This window comes from Rutidosis leptorrhynchoides, chromosome 7 (assembly GCF_046630445.1).
Source record: "Rutidosis leptorrhynchoides isolate AG116_Rl617_1_P2 chromosome 7, CSIRO_AGI_Rlap_v1, whole genome shotgun sequence".
NCBI classification, from domain to species: Eukaryota; Viridiplantae; Streptophyta; class Magnoliopsida; order Asterales; family Asteraceae; genus Rutidosis; species Rutidosis leptorrhynchoides.
The window spans coordinates 365,857,998-365,869,215 of NC_092339.1; the positions used below are offsets into that span (position 1 = coordinate 365,857,998).

Here is an 11,218-nt window from a genome sequence, read left to right on the forward strand (position 1 = left end):
TCAAAGTAGAAGTATGTTTTTCAAAATGGTCATCTAGACGTCGTTTTTCGACTGAAATGACTACCTTTACAAAAACGACTTGTAACCTGTATTTCTGACTATAAACTTATACTTTTTCTGTTTAGATTCATAAACTTAAGTTCAATATGAAACCATAGCAACTTGAAACACTCAAAACGGATTTAAAACGAAGAAGTTATGGGTAAAACAAGATTGGATAATTTTTCTAGTTGTAGCTACGTGAAAATTGGTAACAAATCTATATTAAACATTTCCTAGCTAAATTATATTGTATTACATGTATTCTAATATATTATGTAATCTTGGGATACCATAGACACGTATACAAATGTTTTGACATATCATATCGACCCATGTATATAATTATTTGGAACAACCATAGACACTCTATATGCAGTAATGTTAGAGTTAGCTATACAAGGTTGAGGTTGATTCCAAAAATATATATACTTTGAGTTGTGATCTAGCCTGAGATGTGTATACACTGGGTCGTGGATTGATCCAAGATAATATATATCAATTTATTTCTGTACATCTAACTACGGACAATTAGTTGTAGGTTACTAACGAGGACAGCTGACTTAATAAACTTAAAACATTAAAACGTATTAAAAATGTTGTAAATATATTTTGAACATACTTTGATATATATATGTACATATTTGTTATAGGTTCGTGAATCAACCAGTGGCCAAGTCTTACTTCCTGACGAAGTAAAAATCTGTGAAAGTGAGTTATAGTCCCACTTTTAAAATCTATTTTTTTTTGGATGAGAATACATGCAGTATTATAAAGTTTTACAAAATAGACACAAGTAATCGAAAATACTTTCTATGTTGGATTATCGAACCGAATATGCCCCTTTTTAGCTTGGTAGCCTAAGAATTAGGGAAATGGCCCCTAATTGACGCGAATCCTAAAGATAGATCTATTTGGCCCAACAAGCCTCATCCGAGTTACGGATGCTTTAGTACTTCGATTTATCATATCCGATGAGAGTCCCGGAATGATGGTGATATTCTATATGCATCTTGTTAAGGTCGGTTACCAGGTGTTCAACATATGAATGATTTTTATCTCTATGCAGTTTGCGAAATGCCTGATATGGGATGTGTTATAAAAATGAAATCTTGTGGTCTATTATTATGATTTGATAATATGTAGGTTAAACCTATAACTCACCAACAATTTTGTTGACGTTTTAAGCATGTTTATTCTCAGGTGATTATTAAGAGCTTCCGCTGTTGCATACTAAATTAAGGACAAGATTTGGAGTCCATGCTTGTATAATATTGTTTAAAAACTGCATTCAAAGACTTATGTTGATGTGTAATATTATTGTAAACCATTATGTAATGGTCGTGTGAAAAACGCTATATTTTAGATTATCATTATTTGATAATCGTCGTAATATTTTAAAGGTTATAGTTTGTTCTAAAATCGAATGCAGTCTTTGAAAAACGTCTCATATAGAGGTCAAAACCTCGCAACGAAATCAATTAATATGGAACGTTTATAATCAATATGAACGGGACATTTCAGCAGTAGTGTTTGCGTTTAAAGTTATGGAGACATTATCTTTATGGTATGCATTGTGTTATCTGCACCGATCATAAAAGTTTACAGTATATCTTTTCGCAGAAAGAGATTAATATGCGCCAGAGACGTTGGCAAGAACTAATTAAGGATTACGAGTGTGAGATCAGATATCATCCTCGCAAGGCAAACGTCGTGGCTGATGCGTTAAGTCGTAAGAAATCCGTTGACAATGTAAAGTTTTTGTGAACTGAGATTGTGTCTGATTTAGTGGATTGACTAAAGATAACTCAACTCGAAGCATTACAAGATGAACATTTGAAATCTGAGTTAATGGTGAAAAGAAAATAAGAATTGACGAATGATTCTCGAGGATTAAAGAATTATCGTGAACGAGTTTGGGTGTCGTTACTTGGAGGATTGAGGGATTTAATCTTAAATGAAGCACATAAATTGATATTATCTGTGCATCCCGGTAGTAAAAAATGTACCATGATCTGAAAGTGTTATATTGGTAGCCAACTATGAAAGCAGACATCACGCAATACGTGGAAAAGTGTCATATTTGCGCCCAAGTGAAAGCAGAACACCAGAAACTGTATGGGTCTTTGCATCAATTAGAGATTCCAGAGTGGAAATGAGAACATATTACCATGAATTTTGTGACAAAAATACCCAGAACCGAGAAAGGAAATGACATGATTTGGGTAATAGTGGACCGTTTAACCAAAAGTGCGCATTTTTTAGCTACAAGTGAAACAGCTTCATTGACCAAATGAGCTCAGTTATACCTAAATGAAATAGTATCACGACATGGAATACCGTTGTCTATTGTGTCAGATAGAGATTCCTGATTTGTGTCTAGTTTCTGGAATAGTCTACAAGAAAATTTAGGTGCTCGTGTCAACCTTAGTACAACTTATCATCGTCAGACTGATGGTCAAAGTGAACGAACTATTCAGACTTTAGAGGATATGTTAAGGGCTTGTGTGTTAGAGTATGGTAGATCGTGGGATTATAATCTGGCATTGATCGAATTTGCTTACGACAATTCCTATAATTCAAGTATTGGCATGTTGCCTTATAAAATGTTGTATGGTAGAAAATGCCAAACTCCGTCGTGTTGGTTAGAGGCAGGTGAGAAACAGTTTGCGGGTGTAGAAATTGTGCAGCAGATTGCGAAAAAAGTGGCTATCGCACGTGAAAAGCTGAAAGCTGCCAGAGATCAAAAAAAGATGCATGCATATCCTCATCGACAACCAGTGACGTTTACCGTAGGTGAACGTGTGTATTTAAAAGTGTCACCATGGAAGGGTGTAATTCAGTTAGGCAAATGAGGAAAACTAGCTCCAAGGTACATTGGTCCTTTTAGAATCCGTCAAGTGCTAGACGATCAAACTTTAGTTTTAGATCTTCCTCTAGAGTTATCTGGTATTCATGACACGTTCAACATCTGCTATATTCGTAAGTATAAAGTGGGCGATGAAAATCAAATTCTTGTGCTCCAAGATCTGAAAGTAGATTCAAGTAAGAAATTGGTGGAAGAACCAGTGAGGATCGTTGACAGAAAAGTGACTAAGTTGCAAAAGAAGCAGATTCCAATGATGCTTGTGGAATGGAAGCATAGTTTAGGTACCAATCTGACATGGGAGACTGAGGAGTTAATGACCTCTACATACCCTCATCTATTTAACCGTGAACAGATTCCGAGGACGAAATCTTCTTAAGGGGGTAAATTTGTAACAGCCTAGCTTTGGGCCTAGTGGTAATGACCTATTTACTCTTCTGTTGTTATATAGTAATTTTAATAATTATGTGTTTTATAATTATTGTGTATGGGATAATGTGCGTTTTCTGACAAGGGTCACAGAACATATTTCTTTCTGTGAATTTGACTTAGAATAATAAAGTTATTAAAGATTTTGGGTTTCAGATAACTGGTAAATACCTGTGTTTTATACGGAGTAGGGTTTCCTCACAATAAAGAAACCCAATTTAGATATAAGCCTGTACGTTCCTTCACTTGCTATTTTTGGAAAATTACAAACCCTAAACCACCCTTTGCTCTTTGAATCTTAAAATCAAAAAGTGTAATTCAAAGCTAGTGATTTCATGCATCCAATTCAAGTGTTTTCAAGGATCAAATCAAGGTAAAAATCTCAGATTTTGGTGGATTAAATTGGGTTGTAAGTGGGTTTTTGTAAAGTAAGATTTTGATGATTAATTCATACGTTGATGTGTTTGTTATGCTTGTTTGTGGTTAGAAATACATTATATATGTGTTATATGGTTTTATTGAGTCATTGGATTGATCAAAACAAGCAGAACTCGAGTTTTAGGTGTAAAAAACTCAAAAATAGCGAGCTGATGCTGTTCTTCAGCATCCACATGAGTGACAACTCAACCACACAGTTGAGCATACTTTTGAGGGCTCAACCATGTGGTTGAGGGATCAACCTTACGGTTGAGGGATCAACCTTACGGTTGAGGGCTCAACCACGCGGTTGAGCAGTGGTCAGCTTTTGGTAAAATTAAAAAAGGTGTAACTTTCAACCGTAACTCCGTTTTTGACAAATAAACTATCGTTGAAATCGTATGGAGGTCTACTTTCTAATGATAATGTTTTAAAATACTAAATCAAACTTTAGGTTGGGTGTAAAAAGCTCGAATTGTAGGTCTACTGTTGTTCTTGCTCAACCGTGCGTTTGAGGCACTTACATGTACGAGTGAAGTGTTCATTCGTGCAAGTGAGACACTAAGGGTGCATTTGTTTTGCCTCTTAATGGAATGAGTCAGTGCTGAATGCTGAACCATTCAGCATTCAGTGCGTTTGTTTCTGACCTCTGAATGACATTTGGTTCTGAATGGTTCAGAATTCAGTGCTTAACCATTCAGAGATGAAACACTCTCTTAACCATTAAGAGCCTAAATATTCTGTAATTTTCTCCTCAAATCCTATCCTGAACACTTAACTAACAAGTATATTGAATATTTTATTCATGTTACACTTTGATAAGGTAATTTTACTCAGTTTATATCATTCATTCTAAATGATTATCAAACAGCTTATTTTTATTCAGAACAAACTTTATTCAGAGGCTTTGAATCATTCAGATTCTAAACCATTCAGCGCTAAATCATTCAGTTTTATTAAACACACCCCAAACCTTGTGAGTGAGTTTGATAATCACTAGTACAAGTGATAGGTCAGTCGTGCGAGTGAGGATAATCACCCGTACGAGTGAGCTAGTCAGCCGCATGAGTGAGACCTTACCCGTGCGAGTAACGGTGTTTGTAGGTTTCGGTCAAGTGTAATTCTGACCCATTTACTGTATTGTTGTGTTATTTATTCTAATGTGTAATTGGATTTAAAAGTGTACTAACTAGAGAAATGATATTCTCAGGTGACAAATGGAAAGGTGAAGGCTCGGTGATATAAGACAACTGAGTACTTGTGTTTTCAGGTAAGTGAGGCTATCTTTATGGATATGATTATTCAGTGACAAGTCTAGTGATCTGTGCCATGCTATGACTAGACTGTTTAGGAGTATGTGACCAGTCCAGTGACTATATGTGATTATGTGCGCACCCAGTGCTAACGTCGAGGGTAAATTCTGACATAACGTCGATGGTGTTCCCGACGTAAAAGGTCAATGCTATTTACCTTATGTTTGGGGTAATAGTATTGGGTCCAAGCGTTACTGATTGGTGGTATAGTGTGAATGACGAGTGCATCACGTCTGTAAGACTATACCAGTGATTCAGTAATGGGGGCTATCGATGGATTCTAGCTTGATCAGCTATGGGTTGCTGATCTTCTTGTTTATGGCTTTAAGTGGTGAATGACCAGTGCCTTTAAGATGTACTTGATGTTTGTAGTGATGTCCACCTAGATATTACTATTCACTTAGCATTATGCTAATTCCCCCACAGTGTTCTGCCCTACAGGTGTATATTAACAGTTTTTGGTCAGTTTTCCTGGGCAGCTGCAGATGTTTGACACAGTGTCACTCTGACGTTTTTGTTGGTTAATGAACTAAACGACAAAGTTAAGTATGATGATTAATCAAAGAATATGTTTTGATGATGACACATACATATGCATAAGTGTTGACCGACATCTTAACATAAAACACGCAAGGTCACTAATCCATACTTTATCTTGTAAATGACCAAGTCAAACATAGCTTAAAGAATAGAATTAAAGATCAGCAAATACACGGTCAAGGTACGGTAGGCCGTATAGCCAGCCGTAGAACTCCAAACTAAATTGCAACGCAGTTTTATGAAAACAAGTTGCACGGTCGCCACCACTGTCAACCGTAGTGCGACCGCAGTTTTCTCTGTCACCACTTTTGACCAAATTAAGTTTGACTAGTTCCCGACATCTATAATTCATGAAACCTTTCTCAACATGCTTAGAATAGATGCCTTCTCCATACTCAATTGAGTTTTGGTCATAAAAACACTAATTGTGGTTAATTACGCCTAATGACATCTTAATGACAAATTAACCAAGATTAGACATAACACATAAGTGTTAAACAATAACTTGTGATCTTAAATCTTATCTATGATCAATAAATACCAACACACTAAAGCCAATGTCACTTGAACAATAAATATTATTAAAGATGGCTTAGTGATTAATTAAGGCTAAATGAAGAAAAATGCTTTCAAGTGCAACTAGTAAAGACTTGTAATCCTAAAATACACTTAGATACATTTAGGATGGTCACCAAGTCCCAATTAGAGATTGCTCTTCCCTTGTGCATGTGTTGGACATTAATGTGTGCTTACACATTAATCATGCAATATGTTATATTGCAAGTAAGCTTGATAAAAGCTTAAATTATAAGTTATGCAAATATCTATATGATTGATCTTAGAGTAACTATCTCTTGCTAATATGTTTAATACTCATAAATTTGTCAACTTAACTAATATGCTTGCTATATGCTTACTAGTTAGAATACTAGGATTCAAGTAACTAGTCTGCTCCAATAAATTAAGTGTGAAATGGTTCACAATGGAATTATGGTCAATTGTTTATTTGGTCTTGTCTAAGTAATAAGTTGTGATTGCTTATTCAAGTATGACTTAACTTTGATGTCTCTACACACTTAATGATTATCTTAGAAATACATCATTCAATTAATCTCTACCTAATCTTAAAATGAACATGACTTGTGATTAATTAAAACTAGAAAGTTAATGACATATTGACTAGTCTTTAGAATTGAACCAAATGCATTAATGTGACTAACTAAGTCTTGACCAAACTGAGATTTCTCAAAATATCAATCAAGACACTTCTCCAAGAATGTTGGGTTTACCACTATTGGATGTTATATCACTTTCACTCAATAAGACCAAATCTCACACACTTAATGCATATAGTACTTGTATAGGATGTTGGGTTTCTTTTGCATGTGCTAGATGGAGTAAAGGTGCCAAAATGTGGTGTTCAAATTTGAGTCAAACGACTATACAACGGATACAAATTTTGGACTGGAGCACGCACGGTAGAACCACGGTCGACCGTGCTGGCAACCGTGTGTCAACGGTTATTTTTTTGAATCCTACTATAAAAGGCAAGCATTGGAGAGAATTTGAAGCTGACCCTGTTGCATATTTTAGAAGCTTATTTCCAGAGATCACAAGGGCTCTAATTACTACTTAAATGTGATCAAGCAAGAGAAGATTCTATGATCTTATAGATATAGAATTTGGTTGTTGTAAACTTAATAATCAAAATCATTAATCTTGTGAGTTTACTTAGTGTAATGTATGTCCTAGTATTGTCTTAGGATCATCATTGCAAAGTGTACAAGTCTTGTAACTTCAATTAGTAGAAGCATAGGCTAGCTTAGTGATCTACTTTCTTAAAGGGACTTAGGAAGTTGATTAATCTTATTTGGAGATTAATACTTGTCCAAGGTGAAGACAAGTTGATCTAGGTTGGAGTTGATCTTTCAAAGGGACAGAAAGATTAGGTTTGTTGTCTACCAAAGAAGTTGAAGACTTGTAAATCGATCTCCACCGGGTTTGGAGAAAAGTGCTTAGTGAAGCAAGAAATCTCGATTAGTGTAATCGGGGAGTGGATTAAAGTGGATTAGTTAACATCTACTCGAACCACTATAAATCCTTGTGTCTATGTTCTTTACATTACTTTATACATCATTTTGAACATATACACTACACACATCAAGTTTGAGTTGAATTGGTTGATCATAGTTAATCGAATTTGGCGATCAATCGAAAAAGTATTAAAAACGTATTAAGTAACTATTCACCCCCCTCTCTAGTTACTTACAATTTTTGTAATAAACAATATATTTGAATGGTTGTAGTAATAACGTAACACCAGTGTGTTGTGTAATCATATATTCCTGTATATAATATATGATATGTAAATTAATAAGTCTTTCCCCGTGAGTGTCTTTGAAAAAAAATGTGTTTGTAAAGTATGGTGTTACACATTATTAATGGGCTGGATGACGTTTCATATAAAAAATGCTGAAAAAATCAATTCTTGGAGCTCTTATACATCAATACGACGATAGTTATCTGAAATTGTCAAAAATAAACTATTTTCGAGATCATTTTTGAGGTAATGATTTAAAGTTGCGTTTTATACAGATTGAACATTTTTAGACCTTCTACTATTAAGTTGTTATTATCAAAAGGTTATTGGTCTAGCGATATCAAAGGAGCTCATCAACTTTAATGTTGTAAGTCCGAGTCTAGTTGTAGACAAAAAAAAAGGGTGCGAGTGTTTCCTGTTAAAAAAACAAAGTTTTTATTGGGTTAGTATTTTCAAAATCATGATGAGGTAATAATTAAAAATGTCAAAATTTTCAAATTTTGTGCAATATATTTTTCAAGCTTCGTGAAATTGTCATAATCTAATCGGTGTTTAAGGAATAATATATCAAAACAACTAGTGAACTAGACATCTAAGGAACCTAAGCACAAGGTTATAAGCTTTTATTTGCATGATGTTGTCTTAATGGTTGACGGTGAAATAGTCACATAAAAGGTCGCAGGATCGATCCTTAGCCACAATACTTTATTTTTGCAGTTATCATTCAAGTGCTACTCTACACGTTTTATCTTAGGGTTTTTCAATTAATTTATAGAACCTATATAAATTAATTATGTTGGGACAGAGATATTTTATAAATTTAGCGACATATTATTATATCGATAAATCAATAAATTATTATTTTAAAAAATTAGCTTATATTTGTGAACAACTCACAAATTAATGCATCAACATTCGAAATAACCATGTCCGTTCACTTTACATATTTAAATAAAACATAAACTAGGACCTTTAAAATTCTCATGTACATGGATTCACACATTAATGAAATTTTCAAGTTCAATATATCTTGGGATTTAAAAAAATAGTAATTATTAAATTATAGTTTCACTAGGAACCAATATATTTATAATGGGATTTCAAAAACATTATTATCTTATTATTTTATCGATTGGGGTTCAATTTTGTACTGTTCTCAAGTTAGGACCGGACAAATTATTAATTTAATCGAGGTTATTAACTTATCGAGTATTAAATTATAAAAGTTTTACTGTATCGTGTGTTTCAAGAATAAAGTTGATTAATTACTTCTTGAAGAAGTTCAAGTTCGATTCAATTCGATGACGCCGAGACAAAGTTTATCTTCGTCGATTCCGACAACACCGGTCACGGAAGAAAAACATGAGCATGATTCTGAAAATTTCAAGTTACGAGCTCAAATTGAAGAATTAAATTATCTTCTTGCTCAAAGCAAACTAAGAGAAAAACAGTTGGAATCTAAAATGTGTTCGAATTTCAACGACCAATCAAAACGTACAAAGAATAAAATGCACGTGTCACACTTATCATCAAAGGACTCAAGGATGAGAAAACTGAATTTCTGTCCGAAATTTCAATGTTGAAAACTCAAAAAGCCTTATCATAAACAACACTACACTAAACAAAGCACAAAGCGATAAATATGAGAGTAACTAAGAATCGGACACATCCGAACAACCAACGAAACAATACACACTTAAAGCCGACAAGCAGATCAAACACCATGCTACTGTTGCATTTACATTTAAATTTGTTATTGATATATATTTTTCAGCGAAAAAAAAAACAAATATAACCAATAGGGGATTTATCCAAGCAATGAAGCCTCTACAAACGTACATAAGTACAAACGCGAACTAGCGAGCTCGATTACAATGACAACTTAACGAAAACTCACGACAAAAACTCATAGCACATATATAACGAATAGACTACAAAAAAACAACACCGACAAAGACCACTAAAGTAAAAGAACGGTAACTAAATTTCGACATGACAAAAAGATCGAAAGCCATCTATAGCGTGACAAAACATGAACCGAAGGGTAATCACTCAAGCTCGCTCAAATGTCCTTGATCAAAAATGGCTTACGTTATTATAAAATTGATGAATTCCTTAATTATTATTAATATGATTTAATATCTTGAACAAAATTGGCTTACGTATGTATAATGAAATGTATGAATTCGTGATCTAATTGATATATATTTATGATTGTGTAAGCATATGTATATGTGTTCGTATATGTATATATGAATTATGAAGTGTATATGTATGTTAAGATGAAGGTGATAGGAGGATGATGAATCAAAGAAGCAGTTGCAGTTACGAATCTGAAACTTTCACTTTATTATATTTGATTAGGTGTTCGAGTTTACAATGTGAGGTAGAGAGGATGTGCTTGTGTGGTGTTTTTTGTGTGAGGGTGAAGGTGTCAATGAAGGTTTAAGCTTGAATTCTAGTCTAAGTGTCAGGGGCGGAATCAACATGGTGCAACACGACCGAAATGTTTTTAATAATTTTTTTATTTAATTGAAATAAAAATATTGCGACACTTTACAGTTATAGATTAAATACATAACAGATTGATATAAATCTTTTCTTCTAAGGATTTGCATTCTCAGACTCTTTTATAACAGTTACCCCTAAACCCCAACAATGTAAATCACTACATGAAACATGGTTGTGCAAGTTGGTGAGGGTATGTCTGTCAAGTCGAAGCTGAATGGACTTCCATTTGTCATTTCGTGTGGTAATCGTGTCGTTTCATTTTTGTTTTTCAATTTACCTGATAATTGGACTCGAGGTGACTGGTGGAGTCTATTCGATCGATATAGATCAGTCACAGATGTGTACTTAGCTAGGAAGAGGCTATCGAATGGTCAACGATTCGGTTTTGTGAGGTTTGTAGAAGTCTGAGATATCGAAAGCTTCATTAAAATATTAAACTCTATTCTTATAAACGGAATTCGCCTCTACAAATCGAACATAGTTTATTGTAGTTCAGGGCTTGGGATCGAAAAAGACTCTTCGAAAGCAGATAGGAAAGCTAATCTATCGAACACAAAGAACTTTGTTCCAGATAGAGGAGAAATGTGGCATGGCAGATCTTTTTCCAAACTCGGTACAAGAATTAATCCGGACAATTTAGACAACCATTCTCAGGCCACGAATCAAATGTCCAGTTATTCCAGTGAGATTTCCCAAAGTTCCAATTCTATAGAAATTAAAGTTAACGGTAAGCTATTCGTGTTTAATTTACCCGAGTCGGTGAACAATCACAATGTAGTTTTT

General features: G+C 34.2%; 1 protein-coding gene across 1 annotated transcript; it reads left to right on the forward strand.

The window, feature by feature from the left end:
• Positions 1-2,531: 2,531 nt before the first annotated feature.
• LOC139860487 (uncharacterized) lies at positions 2,532-3,284 on the forward strand. The gene is made up of 2 exons (XM_071849242.1): positions 2,532-2,831; positions 3,027-3,284. Exons 1-2 carry the CDS (start codon positions 2,532-2,534, stop codon positions 3,282-3,284), a joined length of 558 nt encoding a protein of 185 aa, XP_071705343.1.
• The last annotated feature ends 7,934 nt before the right edge of the window (positions 3,285-11,218 follow it).

Bases quoted from the DNA above. Each gene is read 5' to 3' on its own strand.
- LOC139860487 (XM_071849242.1), top strand. From the start codon at position 2,532: ATGTTAAGGGCTTGTGTGTTAGAGTATGGTAGATCGTGGGATTATAAT. The intron at 2,832-3,026 runs GTAGGTGAACGT...TATATTCGTAAG, and splicing joins GACAACCAGTGACGTTTACC to TATAAAGTGGGCGATGAAAA.